This window comes from Cucumis sativus, chromosome 1, assembly GCF_000004075.3.
Source record: "Cucumis sativus cultivar 9930 chromosome 1, Cucumber_9930_V3, whole genome shotgun sequence".
NCBI lineage: Eukaryota > Viridiplantae > Streptophyta > Magnoliopsida > Cucurbitales > Cucurbitaceae > Cucumis > Cucumis sativus.
The window spans coordinates 23,939,198-23,964,803 of record NC_026655.2 but is presented as its reverse complement, the minus strand read 5'-3'; the positions used below and the strand labels follow the sequence as shown (position 1 = coordinate 23,964,803).

Genomic DNA, 25,606 nt, shown 5'->3' with positions numbered 1-25,606 from the left:
TTATGGGCAGAAAACTTTAATACCACTCAAAATGAGGCCGCCTAGTAGTTAGATGCGAATTTTCGAGACCTCTAACATCATTCTAAATTTGGTCCTCTCTTCGTAGGCTAATGCATTGGCCTTTTTTTCAATATTTTGGAGTGAAAATAAAAACTGACTATCGGACATATTTTTTTCGGCCTATATGGGCAGAAAACTTTGAAACCACTCAAAATGAGGCCACCGAGTAGTTAGATGCAATTTTTTGAGACCTCTGACGTCATTCTAAATTGGGTCTTCTCTTCGTAGGCTAATGCATTGGCCCTTTTTTCAACGTTTTGGGGCGAAAATAAAAACTTACTCACGGACATATTTTTTTCGGCCTTTATGGGCACAAAACTTTAATACCACTCAAAATGAGACCAGATGTGAATTTTCGAGACCCTTGACATCGTTCTAACGTGGGTCCTTTCTTCGTAGGTTATAGCATTGGTCCTTTTTTCAACTTTTTGGGGCCAATGCTATAGCATTGCTCGAGAGTCGATTGTTATTTTCGTCCCAAAACGTTGACAAAAGGGCCAAAACTATAGGCTACAAAGAAAGGATCCAATTTTGAACGTAGCCAAAAGTCTCGAAAATTCACATCTAACTACTTCGTGGTCCCATTTCGAGTGAAATTAAGGTTTCTTGTCCATAAAAGCGGGAAAAAATATGTCCGAGAGTCAGTGTTTATTTTCATTCAAAAACATTGAAAAAAGGTCCAATGTTATAGCCTACGAAAAGAGGACCCAATTTAGATTGGTGACAAAGGTCTCGAAAATTCACATCTAACTACTGGGTGATCTCATTTTGAGGGACATTAAAGTTTTTTGCCCATAAAAGTCGAAAAAATTATGCCCAAGAGTCGGTTTTTATTTTCGTCTCAAAACGTTGAGAAAAGGGCCAAGACTATGCCTACGAAGAAAGGACCCAACTTAGAACGGTGCCAAAGGTCTAAAAAATTCACATCTAACAACTTGATGGTCCATTTTGAGTGACATAAAAGTTTTTTTTCCATAAAAACTGAAACAAATATGCATGAGGGTCGATTTTTATTTTCGCCCCAAAACGTTGAAAAAAGGACCAATGTTATAGCCTACGAAAAAAGGACCCAATTTAGAACAGTGCCGAAGGTCTCAAAAATTCACATGTAACTATTGGGTGGTCTCAAGTGAAATTAAAGTTTTTTGCCCATAAAAGCTGAAAAAAATATGCCCGAAAGGGTCAATGCTATAGCTTACAAAGAAACGACCCATTTTTTATCAGTGTCAAAAAGTCTTGAAATTCACATCTAACTACTAAATGGTCTCATTTTGAGTAACAGTGAAGTTTTTTTTCTACAAGAACTGATCGGTGATGCCCCAAACTCAATTTTTATTTGTCTCAAAACTATTATTCGAATGAGTTATTTTTTACCTTGCACCTCTTTAGTACAATCATTGTGGGCTGATAAGTGTGCTTTCATAACTTTGGCATGGTCAATGGTACAGGAGATTGAGCTAATGGTCAGAATTGGTGCTTCTTAGTGTTGACTAAAGTGACACCCAAACCGTTCAGAAAAAAGGCTAATGTTATAGCCTTAAACTTTCTTTTCGTGCTTTTCTCTACATCTTTAAAAACTGAACTGTAACTTCATTTGAAACTGCTTATGGGTGCCTACTAAGAGTTTTATAGGCAAAAACTAGAGTTGTCTTTCTTCTTTGTCTCTTGTTTTACTACGCGGTAAAGACACACTTTGAAATCATGACTAAATTTTCTTAAATATTACCATTTCTTTATAGTAAAAGTGATGAATTAGTATTCTTATATTTTACACATTTTTTTCATGATAATCTTAAATTTCAGTTCACATCAATAAAGTTAAACATCCAACCAATTTAATGTCAACCGACAAACTAAATAAAAAAATGTGAGATATTTAAACACCATATTCTCAAAAGATATTGCACACGCAATCTTATGGTTAGGTAAAGCATCAATTGTCATCTCAAGAGTGACGTCTCAATCTCCACAAACAATACAATAAGAGGAAGATATTGGGCAGCACAGCAGAACACACATGCTACCTGCAGAGCAGGCTAAGCTTGCTATTGCATTAATTCTTAAGTCAGTAGAAACAAAGGTCGTTTTGACGCCATTATAACAAACAATTTTTCCTTCCATTTGTACATCAAAGGAATCTGGGAGCTCTTATGCAGATGATCTCTCAAATCAGACTCAATCAATTATATGCTATAGGCGCTTGTTTTCGTGGTGAATAGTATGAGTTACTACAGTCAATACCAGTTTGCAACAATGGATTCCATCTGTCAAATATTATTCTGCCACCTCGGCCAATTCTTCCCCGAAATTTATGAGAACCCATTGACACACTATTCCTTGTCGAAGAATCTGATGGAGGTACTATAGTTGCAGCTGCCAACTTCTCTGTAATCAGAGGTTTTGCAAACAACAAAACTGGTTCCAAAGGATCCTGCACAATTCCCAATCCCCTTTGAACTGTTAAAATAATACGGTTAAATGTTCTAAGAAGGATTATGATTTTAAAGGCAAGTCAGTTCTGGAAAAATATTAATTGGTAACCAGGCTAGAACAGTTATAGCATGGTGCTATAGCACTAAAAAGGACAAGGTAGGTTTTATAAGTCATCATAAAGGTACCATTTTGTGAAGCCATCCATGTGGCAACTGTTGTTGCCTGTACTCTTGCTTCACGCTTTCAGTAGGGAGCATAATTGCGTTTGCCTCCACCAAAGATCCAGAAGTTCGTATTCGTGGTGGGCGGCTGATCGCAATCTCATCTAAATCCACAAATTCGTCCTCGCTTGAACCGAACTTACAAGAGAAAGGTAAGAACCTGGGAAGTGCTAAGCTCTCTTCCAGAAGTTCAGTTTCATGCTGATACCCGATGAGAAAACACGCATCAATATTGTAAGAAAATATAGATCATTGAAGTAAGATCAAAGCAATTATCCCGGATATAAAAGAACTCAACAAAAATGAAAACACACAAGTAAACACATTACCTTATACTTCAAATGAACCCTCTGAAGGCCAACATCACTTTCCATCAGATCTCTCTTTTTCTCTTCCCGCTGCACAAAGATCACGTCTTGAGCCAATGCAGTGTTTTATAATTAGCTTCAAAACAAATGCAAACATAATTTCCCCTCTAAAAAATAAATGCAAATGCACCTACGCTAATACATGAATACGATGAGTTTACCTTAATTAAAGCCTCCAGTAAGGTTTTAGCTTGTTCCAGGTTGCGCCTAACCTGAAATTTTACAATTCCAAACATAGTGGTAAAATTTGGACAATGTTAATTTACGTCAAAAGAAAATAGACATTTAAGTTCAATATGATGAATAGGCAAATACATTTTACGACATAGCTTACAAAGCCATTAGAGACCTACAGGACTTCATAAGTTCACCAAAAGGGAGATATAACGAGAAATTAATATTCAAAAGAAAAGTGAAACAAATGCAATTTGAGTCCACCTCCTATTCATCTACGAAATCATACGAACCTCAACGATTCCTGTAAGAATAATATCCCTCCAAAAGTAGTAATAAAACATCAAAATATTGATATAATTAAATTCACCATAACTCATCCACTTAAGCTTGTGGGTTGGTTGGTGATTTAACAATTTCACACAAATTAAGAATGCACTTGTTACGGTAACATGATTTCTTTATGTTGATTTGTCCTCTTTAATATTTGTAGCTGTAATTAGAATGCACTTATTATGGTAGACTTTCTTTTTCTTTTATGCTTGCATCATTCTTCTATTTAAGATCAACCTTTGTATTTTTTAAAAGAGTGAAAAATATCAATAAATTAATGATATTCCAACATTACCAACCAAGTATTAGAGCAAAATAAAATAAAACCCTATAAAAACCTAAACATAATAGGAAAAAAGGGCCATCTTATGAAAGCAGCCACAACTACTACCATGACCGAATTTTAGCTCCATGTATGCGGCAATCCTAACACAATCCATAGATAAATCCTCCCAAACAATGGTTGGAGTAGGAATGGAGTATATAGTCCAGCGTCAGTGGGAGTTCCCTTAGTTGTTTGACAAGTAGAAACACTATTCAATAAAATCTTGAAAATCTTAATGTAATTGTGGCCAATAATACCTTTGACATACCAAATCCACTGTTTTATCTCGGCCGAAATGGCCTGCTAAACCATTGGAATGTAATCCCTAGTTCATCAATTGAATGTAGGTACTAGGCTGAAAGGACTCCCTTTTGAGGAGTCTCTAACTTTACTTCAGATGACACAAAATACAATACTACCTCCTTTCCAGAGGAACTCTCTAACTTTACTCGGGATATATCACCTTCTATTCCCGTATGTAGTTTAATAATCTATGAGCAATGTGAATAGGGAATTTCAGATATCATTAAATCATTCAACATGCGATAGTCAATGTAGAACAGTTGCCTGTCATCCTTCTTTCTCACTAAGAGAATCGGGTTCAAATATGTCCCATGACTAGGTCTAATAAGCCCTACATCTAATATCTCTGTGACCAATCTTTCAATTTCATATTTCTAAACCATCGAATATCAGTAAGGTCTCAAGTTAGTTGGTTCTTGCTCATCCTTCAAGATGATTTTGTATTTCCTCTCCTCGTTGTATGGGTAATCGATCAGGAGTTTCAAATATGTCAACTTCCTGATGATGAATGATTTCAGAAGGAGATTCTTGCAAGACCTCCATTGATTTCAGAAGGAGATTCTTGCAAGACCTCCATCAAGTCAAGACTTGTGCTGATTGCTCGCAACTCTATAAAAAAAACTCTAATCTTCAAGAACACTTCTCTACGCATGAGACTTAGGTCTCCTTTGATGACTACCCGATCGTTACTCACCCCAATTGTCAGCGTTAAGCTCTTTCAGTGGATTTCGGTTACTTCAAGAGTCCTCAGCCACTGCATGCCCAAGATGAAGTAATACTCCTAACTCAAAGGGTAAAAAGTCTTCCTTTAAGGTTACGTCGGCTAAAGCCACAATCACATTCCTGCATATGCCTTTGCCAGACACCAATGTTCCAATTCCCATGATGACCCCATTGTAAGTCGTCTTTGTCACTGGTATCTTTTGTTTTTCCACGATGTGTGGTGCAATAAAATTGTAGGTTGCGCCACAATTTATGAGAATTCTCACTTCCTAGTTCTCGATTCAAGGCTCCGCGGTTGGAGATTCCTTTGACTCAAACCTTCGGGTCTAACCCATTTAAAAAAGTACTCTCGAACACCTCATCTACCAGGTAGGGCAACGACACCTCAAATCGCTCTAAAAGATCTTCAACAATGGAGTTTTCCTTAATGGCCAAGAAATGTACTCAGTGATCCCTCCTGAGTTGGTCAAAAACAATCCAACAATCGATATTTCAGATCTTTCCATACTTCGAAGGGCTGCCAAATATCCACCCATATGTACCAATGAAATGTTGTGCCAGAATAACACATGGACGCTACCATTACCCTTTCGAAATTGAATAATTGATGGATACTGAAGTACCTCAGCACGGAAAAGCCATAAATTTGGTTGGGGACCCTAAAAATTTGAAATCTCCACTTTCTTAAACTTACTTCGGTATGCATAGCCATCATTTGTCCGTGTACCATGACTACCCCTCCCCTGGATTCTGCATCCTCCAAGGACTCACCATATGGGTTGCCCATTCCTTAGGTGAGACACGGAGCTTCCTCGGTTACGCTTTTTTGTTCCTCAAAGTTGTGAAACATCAACTCGATGCTAGAAAAACAAATGGTTTCGAATAAATTTCATCTACTTCTCGAAGTTGCTATTAATCTAATCAATAATAATCAAATGTTTATGTTAGAATTTGTAGGTTTGTTGTATGTTGAAAGCCCAAGGGTAGTTTGGTAAATTATGTTACCCTAATTATTTTTTTCTTTTTTATTTAGGCTCTTGTTGCCTATTAATCTTCCCTCTCTTGTACCCCTTATTCCATAAGAAAATAATAAGAAAAGTTCTATCGTGGTTTTTCTCCTTGTACTAAGGTTTTCACTTAACTCGGTGCTATTTCTCCTTATCGCTTTCAATATAGTATCAGAGCAGGATAACGACAAAACCCTAACACCAATTTCGATGGAATTGAACAGAGGAGAACCACATTGACAGCGAGACAGCCGCCAGTTTCAGCATCGTCAATTCCTGGATATGCTTCCCTTCAATCGCATGCGTCGCCGAGTGGAGTTGTCAACAAGCATCAAATTCACCTTCTCGGTTAATTCTTCCATTGAAAAGGCCATTTCTGGTAATCTATGTAGTTCCTCACAAACGTCGTTCAAGATACGATCTGATACTTCCACCTTTTCCTCAACCTTCTGTTGTGGCATCTTCCTCGGTTTCCCCAGGATTTCCAGTTTGATACCAATGGAAGGACTCCCTTCGAGGAGAGTCACTAACTTTACTGATAGAAAACACAAAATACAATATTGCCTCCTTTCGAGAGGGAGGAACTCTCTACCGTCAACAGTAAACACAAAATACAAGCATAATCCAAAATACAATAACTATTACATATATAGCTAGCTATCCAAACAACTAGTCCTAAATAAGTGAATTCCCATTTTGCACTTCCTCTCATGTGTCCACAATCGAAGGTTTACCCTAGGAACGTTGGAAAGGAAAAATGATATAACTAGTCACTCTAATAGACCTTCATTGGTTTTGAATGTTAACTTCCTTCATCACCTGGGCGAACTCATATTTGTTGGTATCCACTTCTCAAATCTATCTATGATTAAACATTGACCCTTCTCATTGATTCAAGTCATTGATTTATCATCCATAGTATAAGAAAGTGATAATTAGTCTTAAATCACCAATTGACCCGAAAGCTTAAGGTAATGGGTGAAGATAAATTTAATATTATATCATTTAACACTTCCCTCACTTGTGGGCTTGAAATATGAAGGCCCAACACATGAAAATGAATATTATATGAAGAAAAATCCTTTGAAGAACTTTTCATCTACAGTATCTCTTTCTCATTCTCTTCAATTTTCTTTGGCAACTTCCGTTGAGCCATTCTCCCAACTCTTAGAGGAATAAGGATTCTTGACTCTGATACATATTTGTCAGGTATTCCTTCTTAGCAAGTACTTCCAAAATCAACCAAAATACCCAAACACACAAAACATAGCAACAGTGTAGACTTGGATAACAAACTTCCACATAAAAGGTTCACAATATGAAAGATAAATAATAAAAAACAAGAACAAGAAAATAAAAATTCTCCCGGGAGAGGCTGGCACCTCCCTTTCACACAAACAATTCTTGCACAAAAAGTTCTCAACACTCCAATCCCCTATCCTATTAACTAACCATCAGCACTCTACCCTTTGGCATCCGTACCCTTCTTCTCACCCTCCATCCCAATAACCAACTGTCAGCACCCAGATTCCCTTACTACTCCGACCATATGTTTCCACAATTTGGGGCCTTACATGTCAGTTGCAATCTAATCAGGAGGTATAGGAAGAGACCTATTCAAGCTTGAAGGAAAGGAACTGCAGGAAGAACCAATTGGAAGTAGTATAACATTCAAATTTAATAAAGTACTACTCACCTGGCGAAGCTTTTCAAAAGATTGCACATTGTTTTCCCTCCGTTGCATCTGTTTAAAATATCAAGAATGAGGAGGATAATAATAAAAAAAATATATAAAGTGCATAGTGGAAACTTCAAATACAAACATCCTTCAGTAATTGAGAATGATTGAAGGCAAGCAAAGATCTTATATACCCTTCTTGTGTGAAGTCTATGGGCTTTCTCCCTTGGCCTAAAGACATTATATGGATTTGTGTCATTGACAGGTGGAGGCGGCTGCATAAGAAATAGGAGCAATTAACTCATGAAAATCATTTAGACTAGAGTGCATCACATAAAAATCACAATTGAAGAAAACTAAAACACAAAAGCCTGTGAGATGACCATGTTCTATACTCCAATGAATCCTGAGGTGAAAATCATAATACGCCACTGAAACATTTTCCTGAAAAAATGTTCTTAAGATCTAGGACTACAAAATCAATAAGAGCTAGATAACCAACTGTGGTTCTTTTTTCTTCTGAAAAAAAAAACATGGAATTAACAGAAGGACCTAGAGTTACATTCTCCTGAATTTGTGTTCCATGACATAGCTCATTGCATTAAGACTGATGAGATGTTAAGAATCCCACATTAGAAAAACCAAGGAGACTCACACCCCTTATGAGGTAGATGGGCTACTCCTCTCATAGCCAATTGGTTTGAGAAGGAACCTCACACTATCAAACATGGTATCAGAGTCCATTAAGTCCAAACGGGTATTCGGTCCAAGATAGGTGAACCCAAAGGGGCACCATCTTGAGGGAGCATGTTGAGATGTTAAAAGTTCCACATTGAAAAAACCAAAGAGACTCACACTCCTTATAAGGTAGAAGGGCTACTCCTCTTATAGCCAATTGATTTTGAAAAGGAACCTCATACTATCAAACAAAGACGTGGTACTACCATTATTTTCCCCCGGTGCCTAAGCCCTTCGAATACTAACTTGTATTTGAGCTTGGTATATTACCTGCACTAAACGTATCTTTTGGACTTCCAATCGGGCTTCAGTTAGGTTTCAACTAACACTTGAAAATATTACTAGGCTGAAAAATCTAAAAAATCTCCTACTAGAAGACCAATAAATAATCTTCTACTCCAACTAGCTCTTCAAAGACTACTAGATTGAAGAATTTCCCACTTGCCACCCTTCTTTTAACCAATTGCCACCCTTGGGAAAACAGAAAACAACCTCATCCCAGGTGCTACTTAATCTAACCTACCACTTCATAGAAAAAGCCTAACGAATATCCAAATTTTGCATGATCAAGACCATGAATGAGACTATTAATTTCTGTCCTTGGAAAAGCAGAGTTTCTCTCAAAGTATTATCTGATTTTGTTTTTTGAAAGTTCAGAAACCTTTTTGGCATTTCTCTGTTCCATATTCATTCCTTTTGATGATGTGTGATTTTTATCTTCAAAGGCTCTCTTTAAGATTTATTTCAACGTATTAACAACTGATGAGGGATTAAACCTTCATTGATTAATAAATTTCTCTCTTTGGTCAACACCAATGAATTACTGCATAAAGAGGTCATACGCAATCTGTTATAAGATATTCAGCATAAGCTTAAACTTTTGGGTTTGGTAGTAGCAAAATATTTACATAAAGTAGCTTTCCCCTTGTCAAATGATGAGGAATGACGATATGGTTAGAGATTGCAACAAAAAACTCTCCCAATCCCAAATTAATTAAATTAAACTAAATTAAATTAAAAACTTGTATCCATAGAACATCTAGATTTAGCATGGTATTAGAGCAGAAGGTCATGAATTCGAATGCCAATGATATTATTCTTCCCTAGTTAGTTATGGACTTGATGATGATTTAACATGTATAAACAATAAACCATTAATAATATGTAACATGAAAAAATAAGACAATGATATTAACCTGCAAACGCCGCAATATAGGCTTTTGCCACCGTTCACGCTGTTAATAAGAGGGGGAAAAATAAAACATGTATGAATATGCATCCCATTAAAAGAAAAATAGTAGTACATACTTGCAAGAACACAAGGAAAAACATTCGAATATATGATTTTAGGTGAACAATACTGTAACGAACTTGAGCAAACTATTCTAGAAATATATACAATACACCAACCATATGTTTTCTTCAACAAGATACAACATTTTACATTCAGAAAATGAAAAAAGACTAATGCTTAAAAATCCAAAACTATAAAAGGTGATTAAACAAAACCAAATTAGAAAGTAAAAAGCAAACCATAAGAGTAACAAGGTAAAAAAGAAACGAAGTATCCTTAAACGTATTAATGAGGAAGACCGTTAGCAATTAGGCTATGATTGATGGATCCCGCAACATCCGAAAGATCATCAGCCCAGGTAGAAGCAAAGTCGAACCGTCTCCTGTGCTTAATTCTTGGATAGAGTCATACCAACAGAAGCACTTGTTAAGTTCAAAAGAAAAGAAGGCTTTGAGGCTGAGGAAAATTGATAGAAGAATTTTAATTTCCAGGGTGAGCTATACAAATCTTGGTGGCTAACATTAGACAAATTTTTTAAAAAATAATTAGATTGAACATGGCCTTGTTATCAATGAAGTTGACTTTCCTGTCCCTAAGAAATATGAGGGAAAATTTAGAACCTCAATTCTAATGGGATCCCATTTCCAACAGAAAGAATAGTAGTGGAGTCCCACACTTCGGATCAAGCCATTGTTACTGCCCATAAACAGGCAAATCTTAATTCAAGATTTATTTTCATCCCTATACCAAAAACTTCCTGATCTGCACTTTTTCCCTTCCTTATAATACTGAATGCTATACTGCTTCTTCAAGAAAAGAAAGAAGAAAAGTACAAAATCATAAAGAAATGATTTTTAAAATCCAAGAATGTTCAAGGCTCAAAATTATTATTTTGGTTATGAAACACGACCAAGAAAGGCCGATTCCTATTTAAGAAAATCAGTGAATAAATTTTATACCAACTATGAGACTGAAACATATTCAAGAATCCAACAAAATACTGCTTTTATGCAAGTCTAGTCAAATCTTTTGAATTGAGAAAAAAAGAAAGCACAAGGTTTTGTAAATGATGGGTGGAGGTAAATGTAAATTTAGTATTATATCATCTACTAGTAAGAATAAAAATTCAAGGCTAGATGGTTTTACTACAAAGTTGTTTTCCAAATATTGGTCTCTTTTGAAGGAACATTTTCATAGTGTGTTCACGAAATTTCATGATAATGGACATTTGATTTCTTGTTTTAAATAAAACTTCATTTGCTTAAGTCAAAAGAAAAAATTGGCTACTTTTGAAAAAGATTTTCTTCCAATTAGTTCCACGTCTTCAATGATTTCAAGCTCTTGCTTAGAGGTATAAGAATGATGTCTTCCATGATTTCAAGCTCTTAAAGTTCTTTTATTGAAGGTAGACAAATCTTAGATCTGGTTCTAGAGGGCCATTGCGCCTTGGGCATTTAAAAACACTGCTAGTGAGGTTTTACCTCCTATCATGTTTTTTTGTGAGCTTTGGTTTCAAATATCTTTTCTAAATAATCTATGGTAGTTATTTTTCATACTTTGAGTCCTTTCTTACAGGGGGGTACATTATTGTGGGTTGGACTTTTTGTATGCCTGTGTTTTTTGTTTTTCTCTCAATGAAAATTGTTTTTAATAATAAAAAAAAAATCGCAAAAATGAATGCTTAGAGAACGCATTTGATTGTGTGGATTGTAACTTTTTATTTGAGGCTTCAAATCTAAAGTTTTTGATGCATAATAGATCAAATGAATCCAAGAATGTTTCCGAGAGGTATAATTTTAGTTGCTAGAGGATTGAGACAATGGGATCCATCAACTACCTTACTTATTCTTCTAGTAAGTGAAGTGTTAAGTGGGTTAGTGTAAGGATTCCACTTGGAGTTCATAACATTGATAATCAAAAGATGAGACAACATGCACTTTCACCCGTTCAAGAGAGTGGATATCTCTCTAGTCCTTAACAAACTGTTCTAATCAACCAAAAGTAACACCTTACACCTGAAACCCCACCTTAAATACAAAGTACAAACACACTGTCGTTAAGTTCCACTCTTACCCCTTCTAGCATAAGTCTTAACTATTGGAGGGTTTAATAATGCATCTAACACTACCCCCGAGGTTGGAAACCACCTTGTCCTCAAGGTGGCACTCGTAAATTGTTGTTGCATGGTTTCCATTCATTCCCACATCACTTCATACTGAGGTTGTAGTCCTTTCCAGCCTATCAGCTGATCTGGCCATTATTTCAAGTAGCCCAAACATCCTCTGGTTCAAGATAGTTGATTGAATAATTATTTATTTTTTAGAAGCATGAGTTAAACTTCAAAACAAAGCTCTCTCTGTAAATCTTATTGTAATTACTCTTGGTTAAACATTGGCGCCAACTGGAGTGCACTTAAGCAAGCATTCTTCGTGTTAGAGAATGTCTCATCTTCCTTTCTGTGTTCCGCCATAAAAATTACAAGCAAAACTCTTTTTAATGAAACAAATTTTTAGTAATTAAATGAAAAGAGACCAATGTTCAAGTGATACATGCTCCCAAAAACTTCTACGAATCGATAAAAGCAATATGTCAAAATACTAAACAAAACCCCAATAATACTAGGGGTTTATTCATACCTTTTCCTTCCAATAAGTGTAAACAGATTCAATAACTGAATATTTGATTGCTTGTGTTTGTAGAGCCTGGCATTGAAATCAAAGAACCAAAGTGTTACTAAAAAATTAATGAAACCATAAATTTTCCAATGATATGAGATATCTATCAAAAATTTATCGACAATGGCATGCATTGATAATATCCAAGAGCTAAACGTTAGAAATATTCCATGTTTTGTGTGAAGTTTTTCTATATTTGCACCCAAGGCCCTTGGAACGACAAAGTCAAGAAGAGGAACTAGCTAAAGCAGATAAAAATGAATTTGAGATATAGGAATATGAAAATATTTTACCTCCAAATGACTAAAAACCAACCAATATAATACATAAACAATGTGCAAATGTCATCAACTGATGTAAGAAGAATAAGGATTAATTCGGCAATTGGGTAATAATCTAGGTTAATTCCTTTTTTACTCCCACTAGTAATGAAACTCTATAAATATGAGTCTTGCACTCTTGTATGAAACAACTATTATCACTTCAACAAAAAAAAAACAGAAGATTGATTCTTGGAAGATGGGAGTTTATGGAAAGATATTTCAAGAAAGCTCCCTTCTTTCGTTCCTTTTGTTCGTTGTGTGGTGGGAGAGAGAATGGAAACGTACTTCTGGGAAGATCGTTGAGTGGGTAAGAGACCTCTTTGTGTTGTATTCCCTCATCTGTTTCATTTAGGTGAGTCGGTTTTTTCAGTTTTCTAGAGCATTAGGGTTCCTAGGAAGGTGAGATTCTTAAAATGGGAAGTCCTTCATGGTGGATGATGGAGGTGGAGGAAGACCTAACCATATCCTTTGGCATTGTAATTTTGTGAGTACTTGGAATTTACTCCTTTAAACATTTGGTATGATGTACGTTCATCACAGAGACCCTAGCGCTTTTATCAAGGAGTTCCTTCTCAATCCATCTATTTGAGGAGAACGGTCGCTTCTTATTTATGGCTTGTGGGGTAAGTGGAAAAGGGATGTTTAGTGGGTAGAAAGGGATCCTAGGGGGATTTGGTCCCTTGTCCACTTCCATAGATCTTCGTGGGTCTCAATTTCGACGACTTTTTTAATCGTTCTATAGGTTTGATCTTACAGTTGGTGTCCCTTCTTGTAGAAAGTGTCTCCCCCTTTTTGTGGGGGAGCTTCAATACTGCCTCGCAGAAATCCCCAAGTCAAGCTAATGAACCCAACTCCACATCCAACTTCTCTATCTAATTACCTCTACATTCCTCTACTAAGTCTTCCCTTCCACATCCTATTCTCCGTACCAAGAATACCTTCCTATCAACCCTTACATTCTGCGTCTCATAGCTTGTTTGATCATATTCCAGTCTCATAGTTTGTTTGATCACACATATCAGATGTATAGCAGAGCATTGAACAAAAAAAATCAAACGGTAAACTTATACTGTGATGAAAATTGAATCGATCTACCAACAATAACAGCAACACGTCGTGTTATAATATGCATGAAATCTAATGTTAGTACAAATTTCCAACTATGATAAAAAAAAAAAAGCATCACCTCAATAGCATTATCATGTTGTAGGAGTACAGGAACGGGTGAACCAAGAGTAGTTGTTATTATACCAGCCCTTTCTCGAGCCTTGTGATCCAATACCTCCAGTTTGAAGAGGAAGCTCTCAAATCTGCATTGACAAATACACCTCAATGACGATGAAATAATTAGCAAACCGAAGATAAAGGGGAAAATGAATTGCACTTCTCAAATATAGGAGATAGTTGAGGAGAAAGGGCGAAAAATGTGCAAGGTCGTAAAATAAAAAGAAACAAACAAACAAAACTGTCCCAATAAATGAAGGATATTTTCAAAACCAAAACAAAAATCTAAAAAGAAAAAAAGCAAAAGAAAACGCAGTGATCAAATCATCAAAGAGAATCTAAAATCTCATAACCACCAACTCAATCTTTAAACTCCAATTGGTATGTCATCTATTATTGGCACACACCATGGCATCATATACCCCGAAAGAAGTAAAGATTCCTAAGATGCAAACAAACAAAGGAGATGACTCGCATAATGAAGAATGGCAATGGTCAATCACGAGGAAGCATGCCCTAGAATGCCTAATAATTTCACATGTAGCTATACAAAACTGAGGTTAACGAAGACTTATATGCATCATCTACCATAAACAATGCAGGACTTGAGAACTTTAAGTTCTAATCATTCCTGATTTTCAAGTCTGAATTCATTGTCATTCTCTTTTTTTTGTTTTCTTTTGTCTAGAAAAGGAGACAAACTTCTTTGTTAATGATAAAATCTCAAAGTACAAGAGGTATATACATTGAGAATAATAAAGAAGCGTGAAGAGCGAAAAGCTAGGGGAATCAGAAGATGCACCTGGGCATCTCAATTAGCACCAAAACATCATTATCCCAAATATAAGACTGATCAAAACAGAGAAAATAAATGATACAACATAAATAAGTCCAGCAAAAGTACACAGGCCGAGACTGGGAAAAACTAAAATTTGAAGAAGAGACAGAAACAAAAAGTTACGGCTGCTGAGGGATACAAAACCAAGGCTGGTTCCAATACAGGACAAAGATTAAGGAGCTGGATGGAATAGGAAAGCTGCCCAGTTGAGACAAATATGTTGAATGGAGAAAGCCCCGAACTCCTTGTTTAAGGAAACCCAAGCTGTCGGATTTCTTCTGCAGAGAGAAGGACTTCAGAGCACTGTTTTCCTTTGTGGTGAAAGTTCCTCTGCTTTCTTTCAAACCACAGTTCGGAAAGGATAGCTTTTAGAAAATTTGACCATAATAGTCTTGGCTTCTCGAGGAGCAGACGACCCCTATAGAAGCTAGAGAATCGAGGAGCAAAGAGAGCCATCAAATACCCAAACAATGTTGAAAATGGAGAAGAACCTATTCCAGCAAAAAGAGGAGGAGGGGCAAAGCAAGAAAAGATGGGATAAAATCTCAATTGGTTTCGAACAGAGAGGGCAAACTGAGGGTAATCGGCACTTGTTGGGGGCCTTCTTTTGGAGAATATCAGCATTGTTGAGAGACCCAAAGATCATGTAACTCTCCGAGGGCTGGATAACTTTCGTAAGGCTTTAAATAAACGATTATGCGGGGGGGGGGGGGGGGGGGGGGGGGGGCAGAATGCAAATGCGCCGAGAGAGATTTAACTGTAAAATGCCCTTGGGGTCAATTGACCAAACCTTATGGTCAAGAACTTTTTCACATGAGAGAAGGGAGAGTAATGATTTAAATTCAACAAATTCAGCATCTTCTAAGCTTCTTCTAAAGGGTAAGGACCAAGAGAGGGTAGCAAAATCCCAATGGTCTGCAACCAAGCCGTGGGAAAGTAAGGCTATTCTGTAGAGTAAGGTAAAAAGAACTTTGAGACGGGAGGTTCCAACCCAAATGTCTGACTAGAAGCTAGTTCTACTACCATTACTGAGTTTAGTTAGGCAAGATACTCCACCAACCTCCACACTCTTGAGATGCTTATCCATGGACTCCTTAGACTATTTTCGAACTTTCCTATTGTGAACCAATCAAAAGGTTCTTTACCATGGATGCTGCAAATAATTTTCCTTCAAATAGCAGAATCTTCCCTAGCAAATCTCCAGCCCCATTTTGCAAGCAGGGCATGGTTGTGGATGATTAATCACTTTACAAAATTGAGCAAATCTTCATTGTCATTCTCTTTTGACCAACAGCAGATTTTGTTTTTTTATCAACATCAAAGTTAGGATGATTAATCACTTCACAAAATTGTTCTCCTCGGGAGCCACATTGTTTTCCTATTATGATCTTGTTTTTCATGAAAGACGCCCCACAAATAGAACCCTCATCCAAGATCTCTATATTTGAAACATGGACAAAGTAAAAGGACTAAATTTTTGTTTTTCAACAAACCACTCATGGCAAGATCCTTGCACGTCGTTGTGTTGACCAAAATATGAAATGTCTTTTCTTCTTTTCTCTACGAGATTCTGTAAAGAAACAGAAAGAAGTTCTTTAGTTCACTTGGCCACAATGTCTAAAATCTTTTTAACACACTGCATCTACAAAATCCCAAATCAGAGATGAAAACGCTAGCTGATCCAGTTGGCAAGTAGTTATGAGCTTTGAAATTTTTTCAAAGTCAACCTGATAATACCATCTTCCAATAAGCATTTTGCTGATAACAAAACTGTTATTTTGATTGTTTATGTGGATGATACTATTCTCGCATGCTCAATGTGCTTGCAAGTGAATTATAAATCAATGATCTAGGAAAACTAAAATAATAGGGAGTTTTCCAGATCCAAAAAAGATACATTTGTCAATCAACAAAAACATATGATGAATGATATAATATTAATTTACCTTCATCCACTAACTTAAGTTTTTGAGTCAATTGGCGATTTTAAGATGGTATTAGAGCTCATAAAGTCCAAACTCGTATTCAGTCCAATAAAATAAAATCTAAGATCCAATCAAGAATGGTGAACCGAAAAGAGGCACCACCTATCAAGTTTTTCTTAATTTTATCCTTCCTGGACTGCCAAAAGGAATCACTTCTTGGGGATCCTCTAAAGGGAAGATCAAGGTAAAGCAAGGGAAGAAATTCAACCTTATAGTTTAGGCTCCGAGAAAGAGTTTGAGTTTCGACCTCATCCAGATTAGTTTCACATAATTCAGGTTTCTCCCAATTAAACTTCATACTCGAACACTATTAAAAAAACCCAATAGTTTTAATTAAAGAATTCAAATAGAAAGTGCTGAAAATCCATCAGAGTAAGGTCAATGGAAGAACAAATGACTTTAGTACACATTAGCCAATAAACATAAAGAATAAACAGAAGGTTGCAAAGGAAAAGTGACTAAACAAATTTCAAGAACCCATATCTCAAACAAACAAAAACTCAGCATGACCAAAAAATTGGATTAAGGAAATTTTGCAAACAAAAGGAAAGAAACATGAACATGCAAGAGTGAGAGAATCCAAATATAACTCAGAATATTAGCCAGTAATATGATAATTTGGAGTGGCAACTACAAGATGTTAGATAACGTTTTCCTCAAGCAAAACCAAGTTGAAAATTTGCCTCTCAGGAGCGAGTATCTTTCTTTCTTTGTTGAGGTCATGAAGCCAATCCTCGTCTTCATTGTCCAAGTCATACTCAACAAACTCTCCGAGCTCTGTCCGAGCTGCAAATACAGAGTATGTATACATATTCACGCGGGAATGGGAATGGTACAAAAGTTTATAAACCTAAAAATATCTACAGTAGCAGTACTCCGTATATCACCAACCTCCTCTGCCACGTAAGTAAGAAGTTGGTTGACTAAAAGTGCGGGAGTAGTCTATCTCATATGTATCAACAACAACAAATTGAGGAGTGGGTATATCAGGAGCTAATTTCTTGCAAGGCACTTGATGTACCTAAATTAAGGGAAAAGGCTTTAGATTGATCCAGAAAAACATGGGATAAGGGGAAGCACTAAGTAAGATATATACAGTTACAGTACCTCGTTATCTACCTCGGCCGCAACACGAAGCAGTTGGGAATTTCGGGTAGAAGTGGGGGTTTCTTCATCTTCCAATTCTTTTACGGACTTGACAATAGGGAGTTTCTTGTGAATGTCAAGCGGACGAGGCCTGAATGACAATCTACTCATTCTAGCTCATTTCTATCCTTTTCAATCCTTTGTGATGCACCAACCCTCTACGGCTGACGGTTAACAATTGAAATCCTCGTAGTGATCAACACGATGAAGCACTATATATCTAGGCCGCTGTACAACCAATGTTAAATAAATAACTACAGCATGAATAAATTGAAGCTGTATAACACAATTAATGGCAACCTCATCACCTAACCCTCTCTCTCTCTCTCTTTCTCTGTGTGTGTGTGTGAACCCCTCCGCTCCCGAAGACCCACTTAGCGTAACAACTCCTACCCTTCCCAATCCACCTTTTTGAAATCTCTTACCCTCGTACTTTTCAAATGGCAACTCATTCCTTCACCCGACCTCAAAGGCTCTTCCAGCAACCCTCCACTCCACCTACAACCGCAAGAAGAAAGGAAGGGAAAAAAATTGACAATAGAATAAAGATCAGAGATGCATACAGATTACGGACGAATGGATTAGAGAGAGTTGAACCGGGAGCTGTGGAGATGCGTTGGAAACCAAGCACCAGACCAACTGCAGAGAAAATGAACGATAGGTTTCTTTCTCGAGGGTTGGGTTGCGGGTCTCGTTCGGGAGGAAACTCACGGGCACAACTGTTTTTCAAAAGAGCGGAAATTGCATACAGCGTTTTTATTGGACGCACAAAATGTAGAATTGCGAAAATTACAAAAACTACATTTTTGTTTTCTTCAATCTTAACTGAAATTGATTTTACCTAAAGTCACTTGGAAAGATAACACCCATCGTATTAAACACTTAAAATTTAAAGAGGTATTGATGATGCATCTAGTCGTTCATTTACCAAACAAGACCAAACTTGTTGGATCGGTTATTGTTTAATGTATCCAACTGAAATACATCTACTTTCATATTGTTTTTAAACTGTTTATTTTCAAATCACTTGTTATGCCCTTTGATGTATTTAAATTTGTAAGAGTTTAAGAACACTTAAATAATACGTTTGGATAAAACTGATTCTACTCAAAATATCGAGATGATCGTTGCACAACTCAAAATAGTGAAGTTTATGTGTATGGGGTATGATAATAAGGGAGTCATCTTTTATGGTATAGTAAAAGAAGCAACGAAATCAAAGTATGTTGATTGGTAACAAGTTCTATTCCAATTGAGTGATATTATAGAAATTAAAAAAAAAAAATGTATTCACATAATATCATCATTTTACGAGTATAGATACTCAAGCTCTTGGTATCACTCTTGGTATCCGAATGAACCATTCATTCTTGCCTTTTAAATACATGTGTTTTATGTTATGAAAATTCAATTATGAGTGAGATGTGTGGTAACAAATTTGATATAAATATGAGTAAAAGAATTGTTTTTGTCTCTATTTATAATATTTATTTGCAATAGAATAGTATTGTACTAAATTTGAGAGGTAAAAATAGGTAACTTTTTGTAATAGAGTGTCGTGCTTTCTTAACCAATCATAGTTAGATTTTGTTAGCGAAACCACCTTGTTTGTTGCCTTCTCAATTTGTATTCACCAATACAAATACTGTTTTTTTTTAAAAAAAAAAAAGAAATAAAAGAGAGAGGAACTAGTTCAATTGTATTATTTTGGCACTGGGCATTAATAAGAAGAAAAGTTTCACCGTCGACTAGTCAAAATCATACTTGAAAGCTTACATATCTTATGTATTGATAAGATGACTCATTCGTTCCTGTTGAGAGATACTTCCCTGTTGTTGTATCTTGTCAGGTCTACAAAATTAGTGATATTAAAAATAAACTTTCAAATGAGAAAATAAGCTTGTTTAGGAAATCAATATTTGATTCATTGTTGGATGTGGACCTTGTGTTTGATGGGCAACTAGTCCATCGTTTTTTCTTTTCAAGGGAAGTTTGCGGAAAAAAATCAAACGCTATAAGTTTCAACATTTTGGGGAAGAAGGTAACATATGCTTTAGAAGACTTTATTCTGATAACTGATTTGTGGTTGTTTGATGGTACAATCGAAAGGCTACAAGTGGTGAGAGGCTATGATACCTACTGCTCAGATCCATGATCGAAAAGGAAATGAAAAAGAAAAAGAAGATCTGATTGACATGTATACCTCATCGTGAACAATTGTGTGGTATTGTGATAAGGTCGTCACATGATGGTTCATCACCTGGTCTAGGTACATCTACAAACGATTGTGCTTGAATGTTGAATGGTAGGGGAGATGTTGGCATGTCTACCTATGTGATAGGGACACAAATGGAGGGTGTCGATGTGGTCCTGAACGTTGCTCATATACATGTTAATAATCAAAATGCATATTACATCGTTGTGACCATTACAAATTTCATTTACTCTTGGTATTACTCTTGGAATCGTTTGAATTGTGGGATTTCGCTGCTGGTACATGTTATTTGTGTCTATTCCAAGACTTTCGCGAGAGGTAATGGACACAAACAACAATATCTTGGACGCATCACTTCCCTCTAAAAACAATCTAAAATCTTCATGGTTAATTATATTAATATTGTACCACCATTTGATGAGGTTGCGACTATTAAATTGTAACACCATTTGATGTGTATGTTAAATCTATCTAGATCAATATTTAGTTGTTGGTGTAGAATGCTTACTAATTGATTGCACGTTTTATCATGTCTAACCTTCCGACCTTTCATACTACCTCCAACATAATTGCTTCTAGACTCGTTCCACTCCCCACAAAATTGCACAAAGAAGCATATTAATCATTGATATATGATACGAAACTGGACGTTTATATTAGAATAAGAGATTGCTATGTAAAATCTAAACGATATCCTATAAAAATCTAAATGATCAAGTTAAAAAAAAACTAAACGACTGCTTTCAAGAACTAAACAATTGTATAACTTTCACAACATGATCACTCTGTAAAAGCTGCACAATTGCATAGTAATACTTCAAACGATCATATGTTAAATCCTCAAGGTTGCAAAGAGAATTTTCCTATGAAAAAAATAAGAGATTTTTAAAATTAACTATAAAATCGTCTAGTTTAATAAACGATTCTAGAATAAAATTACTGATAAAAATTTACACTCTCTTTGTTACACAAATGAAAGATGGCATGACAATGAATGAGAGCACAACAAACTTAAGAGTAGTTGGAGAAGAAGTTCAACGGTTCAAATGAAAGTGACCTTCCATACCTCATTCTTCATATCAGTAGCATTCAATGTTGTTTGTGAGAATGTTAGTTGAGAATAAATGTGTCAACAAAAACAATTGTTGACGATGGAGTGGGAGGAACGTTGAAAAGAGTTCTTTTGGGAGAATTTTTGGCACTTCGGCAAAGGTCATCTCCAATAGAGATTATAGAAATTGGTAAAAAGTTTTCTTTTTTGGCATCATTTTATGAAATTTTCCCTTTCGAGCCACACAAGTTTGTTCTATAAACTAAGAGCGGCCTACCAAATGCACATTTTTACTGTATAATTACGCAACGATTTCCACCAAAACTTCCCCATATTTCACCAAAAGGAATAATTCCACAACATACAAAAATGAATGGTATTATTACTTTCTTTTGGTGCACCATTGATGCTAACAACAATGACGAATATACTAGCAGTGATATTATTGAATGTCAAAGAAATTAACAAAGGTACACGAATCAACAATGGTTATACAGTCGATGCAGACACTGTTGTTGAAGCTCGAAGTACTTGTTGAAGCATCCGAGCTGCAAGACGCTGAGTAATCCCACTGAAAATGCGGCCACCAAAACTGCGAGCCTCAGGCTGTTGTAGGACCTGTTTGTGGAAGATATTTAACAAATTTAGGCAAGTTATATATGGTTTAAAATTGAACTTCATCTCACATGAGATTTTCATCTGCAACGAAATACGAGCCACATTTAATTATAGCAATAACAAAGTCGCCTTCGGACATCGTGGTTTCAATTTTGTGTATCAACAGGTAGCAGCTTCAGTAAAGCACAAAAAGAAAAATATGCTAGTCCGTACCTGCACAATGGGTTGCAAAAGTGTAGGATCAAAATTTTCAGAAGACTGAAGTAGTCTCCATATCCTCAGTACCTGATCTCGAAGCTCTACCATACTTTCTTTCTCTTCATTGCTCATACCAAGAGCTCGAGAACCATTATCCCTAAATAATAGAGTTCTCATAAAATCAGGGATAGAATTATATGTATCATTAACTGTCCCTAAAACAAAAGCTTCAGTCACACGAATAGCTTCCTTAATAGCTAAGACTCGGAGTCCCTCGCCATCTGGACCTAATAAAAGCTTCAGGACGGGCTGTAGAGCATCTTTTACTGAGAAGTCTCTGTCCTTTCTACCCTGAAGCAACAGGTTTTCAAGTCTACTCCATCTGTAATGGGCAAATAAAAGGGTTTCAGGTGGGCATCCAAAAGGATAATACATAAACACCATTTTATCGAAAAGAACATCAAGTCTTGTATAGATTGAGAAACGAAATGAGGTATAAATTTTGCTGGCACATGCCTAAATTTCCCATCTTTAAAAAGCAGCTCAATAAGCGCGTCTCTCAGATAAGGATTTGGATCTGTCAGAAGCCTTTTAGCAAAATATGGATACGAAGCAGCCAGAACTTTGAAATTTGGATCAGCATACAGCGCTAACCCTTCCAGTACAGTAAGGGATCTCAAAATCAATGCGTAGTATGCTGGCACTGAGCAATTATTATGAAGCAAACACTCAAGTTCAGTAATAGGATAGCTTTTGTATAATAATAATAATAAAGGACTTAGAAATCATGCGAAAACATGTCGACCGTCTACACTACAGCTTCCAATTGAAAATAAAGAATAAATTAGCCACAGCTTGTGGTTTTCTAATTAGTATGCATCTAGTAAATGTAAAAGAGAAATATTGATGCCCATTAATACATTAATTAATAAAAACTTCAACCAATTCTCAAAATTAAGTTGCAAGGTTTTGGAAAATTAAAATCTCGAGGTGGACTAACTCACCATTGAATGGATATTGATAAAATACTGCACCCAAACCATCCACTATTGTTTTGAAGTTTAGTTCACTCACAGTTGCATTAAGTGTGTCATCAAAGAAATTCCTAAGAACTGGCACAATTGGAGAAACATCAGTATCAGGTGACAAGAAATCTAAAGCGTAATAATCGCGAGCCATAGCTTCGTAATCCCGATTAACCATGTGAACAACATGTCCAATAATTGCACATCTTGCTTCTTCTGGAGTCTCGCTCATCATTCCAAAATCTAGAAAGGCAAGTTTTCCCTCCGGTGTTGCCAACAGATTACCAGGATGAGGATCCGCATGAAAGTATCCATACTCAAGTAGCTGTCTGAGGCTGCACTGTATGCCAGTATTCACCAGATCCAAAACCTTCAGCCCCTGTTTCTCAATAGCTTCCTGCTCATTTAATTTCACACCATCAACCCACTCCATTGTCAAAACTTTACCACTCGTATAATCCCAAAATATGTCTGGGACAAGTACATCTTCCTTGTCAGCATATAATTTCTTAAACCTCCTAGCATTTTGTCCTTCCTGTATGGGTCCAGAAAATTAAAATTTAGAAACCAAAAAATATCGGCACGTTTGTGATAGATGTTCGGTGTAAGAAAGATGTATAACAAGTAAACCTAACCTGTACATAGTTAAGCTCTTGATAAACTCTGCGTGCAAATTCATCAATAAGAGCAACAACATCACTTGAGATGATGTCAACATATTTATTTATGAGAAATCCTAAGCTTCTTATCAGGTAGAAATCTAGTCCTATAGCTTCTTCAATGTTAGGGCGCTGAACCTTTATGGCAACCGCTTTGCCAGATTGCTTGAGTTTGGCTTTGTACACTTGACCTAAGCTGGCAGCTGCAATGGGAGATGGAGATAATGATGAGAAAATGGAATCAAGCGTTAATGACAGCTCCTCCTCAATGCATAAAAAAGCTTCTGCATCTGGGAAGGTCGGTAGATCATCCTGTTCAGAGACAGTAACAGTTTAGAAGGAGACCAAGAATCAAAACAAAACAAAGCTTAAACAAGAGACTTAAAATAAAGAGCACAAAAATAGAAGCTTAACAAAAGACTAAAAACAAAAACTCAAAGATCATAAGTTTAGAAAGGATAAATACAAGCATGCCAACAGCCAAGTCAACTAAAAGATGAAAGAGTAAGAGATTATGGTGAGGACATCTAAAATGATAGACACCATCTATGTTCTTTCTTTAACATGGTGCCATTACTCATGAATTGTACAAGTCATGCTACACCTATTTGGATGTTAAAACGAGATCTATAGTCAATAAATCTTATGAGTTCTCTGCATGGTAGGAAAAAAACGGAAGGAGAGAAGAAATGGGTATATATACTTGGAGCTGAGAAAGCTCTTCAAGGTACTCAGGTGGGCAGATGTCTGGCCTGGTGGACAATCCCTGGCCTAATTTCACGAAGGTAGGACCTAATCGAGTAAAAATTCCTCGCAATTCAGCAGCTCGCCGCCTTTTATTTTGATCGAGTTGGCCACTGTTTTTGTCCAACCATAATTTGACTCCAAATGAACTAAGCGCAACCAGAATTTTCAGAGCCCTCTGCAATACCTGGAAATTTTGGTCAAGACATTAAGCTCTGAAGTAGGAAGAGGAAGAGCAATTCGGTAAAGGTAGAGGGAAAGGAGAGAAAAAAAAAAAAAAAAAACCTCAATTGGGCGAGAACCGTACGTTTTGGCAAGAAGTTCCGGGTTGTAGAAGGGAGCGTTTGCAGCCCGGGCCATTGCCCTGGCCTCGGCCTGCAAATCATCAGTTCGACCAACAGCCAAAACCAGCTGGGTCGGCAGGGAGGTATCGGTATTAACTGCAGGCACAGCCCTAGGTCTCGCCTCAACTAGAGCTGCAAGAGGCTGTTTCAATCGAGCGAACTTTGGTTTAACAAGGGTAGTTCCACGGGAAGAGCCATTGAACCTTGAAATCGCGTCGCCGGATCGCCATAACGAATGATGACCAACAACAATACTCATGTTGAGGTAGAGGAGGAACGAATCCAAAGGATTGTTGGAAGAAATTGTGTAAGGAGCTGAGAATTTTGCTTATGTTTTCCGTCATAATTGTCTCGTCCACGGAACAGCAATAAGTATCAGCCACAACCACCATAACATGTCGTGTTTGCAAACTGCACTTGAGAAAATGGAATTTTTGTCATTTTTCCTCACTGCCCATTCATTGCAAATAAATGTGAACTTAAAGTCTTCTCTAAAAAAATAAAAAGGTGAAAAAAAAAAACCTAAAGTAAATTACCAATATATATATATATACATACACATATTATAGAAGTTTGTACTTTCTCTAAAAAAAATATCCTTTTACTGGTTTTAAAAATATATTAAGGCTTAAGAAAAAAAAAAAATTAATTTTTTTTAAAAAGATATCTTTAATTCTAATAACAAGATTATTTTAAAACAATATTGTTAAAACAAAGTACTATTTGTTTCTTTCCATTCTAATAACAAATATTATTTGGTAGTTCTTTTTCAAGAGTATGAGAATATTAATGAAAATTTTGAAAGTTGAAGAATATTTTTTTATGCAAACTTCAAAATTCATAGAAAAAATGTTTACGGAAATTTTTCAAAAACACTCAATTATTTTCTTCTAGAAATAAAAAA

At 36.3% G+C, this 25,606-nt stretch overlaps 2 protein-coding genes across 7 annotated transcripts; both read right to left on the bottom strand.

Moving 5' to 3' along the window:
- Nucleotides 1-1,918: 1,918 nt before the first annotated feature.
- On the bottom strand, nt 1,919-18,590 carry LOC101217797 (hypothetical protein). Of its 6 annotated transcripts, none has more exons than XM_011661221.2 (14): nt 18,446-18,590; nt 18,274-18,346; nt 17,810-18,076; nt 17,594-17,723; nt 17,386-17,488; nt 13,842-13,965; nt 12,294-12,359; nt 9,560-9,598; nt 7,820-7,900; nt 7,644-7,691; nt 3,244-3,294; nt 3,044-3,112; nt 2,679-2,915; nt 1,919-2,491 (listed from the first exon to the last, which is right to left on the bottom strand). In XM_011661221.2, exons 3-14 carry the CDS (start codon nt 17,957-17,959, stop codon nt 2,240-2,242), a joined length of 1,350 nt encoding a protein of 449 aa, XP_011659523.1. In that variant the 5' UTR covers nt 17,960-18,076; nt 18,274-18,346; nt 18,446-18,590; the 3' UTR covers nt 1,919-2,239. The 6 variants fall into 6 exon arrangements, with proteins under 6 accessions (XP_011659523.1, XP_011659529.1, XP_031739577.1 ...); XM_011661227.2 differs by having other exon boundaries at nt 18,282-18,346; XM_031883717.1 differs by having other exon boundaries at nt 18,274-18,588.
- Nucleotides 18,591-21,426: 2,836 nt separating this feature from the next.
- LOC101217560 (protein ACTIVITY OF BC1 COMPLEX KINASE 3, chloroplastic) lies at nt 21,427-25,149 on the bottom strand. Its single transcript, XM_004135527.3, has 7 exons — nt 24,644-25,149; nt 24,318-24,545; nt 23,591-23,926; nt 22,935-23,490; nt 22,447-22,633; nt 21,946-22,312; nt 21,427-21,732 (listed from the first exon to the last, which is right to left on the bottom strand). The coding sequence occupies exons 1-7, from the start codon at nt 24,959-24,961 to the stop codon at nt 21,604-21,606; spliced, it is 2,121 nt and encodes a 706-aa protein (XP_004135575.1). The 5' UTR covers nt 24,962-25,149; the 3' UTR covers nt 21,427-21,603.
- Nucleotides 25,150-25,606: the final 457 nt, after the last annotated feature.

What these genes read in the sequence shown, in the direction of transcription:
- LOC101217797 (XM_011661221.2), bottom strand. Translation starts at nt 17,959, where the DNA reads ATGAGTAGATTGTCATTCAGGCCTCGTCCGCTTGACATTCACAAGAAA. An exon ending in GGGTTCATTTGAAGTATAAG is followed by an intron (nt 2,916 to 3,043) that starts GTAATGTGTTTA and finishes ATCGGGTATCAG; the next exon opens with CATGAAACTGAACTTCTGGA. An exon ending in ATGGATGGCTTCACAAAATG is followed by an intron (nt 2,492 to 2,678) that starts GTACCTTTATGA and finishes GGAATTGTGCAG; the next exon opens with GATCCTTTGGAACCAGTTTT.
- LOC101217560 (XM_004135527.3), bottom strand. Translation starts at nt 24,961, where the DNA reads ATGAGTATTGTTGTTGGTCATCATTCGTTATGGCGATCCGGCGACGCG. An exon ending in AAGAGCTTTCTCAGCTCCAA is followed by an intron (nt 23,927 to 24,317) that starts GTATATATACCC and finishes GTCTCTGAACAG; the next exon opens with GATGATCTACCGACCTTCCC. An exon ending in AAGAGCTTAACTATGTACAG is followed by an intron (nt 23,491 to 23,590) that starts GTTAGGTTTACT and finishes GGACCCATACAG; the next exon opens with GAAGGACAAAATGCTAGGAG.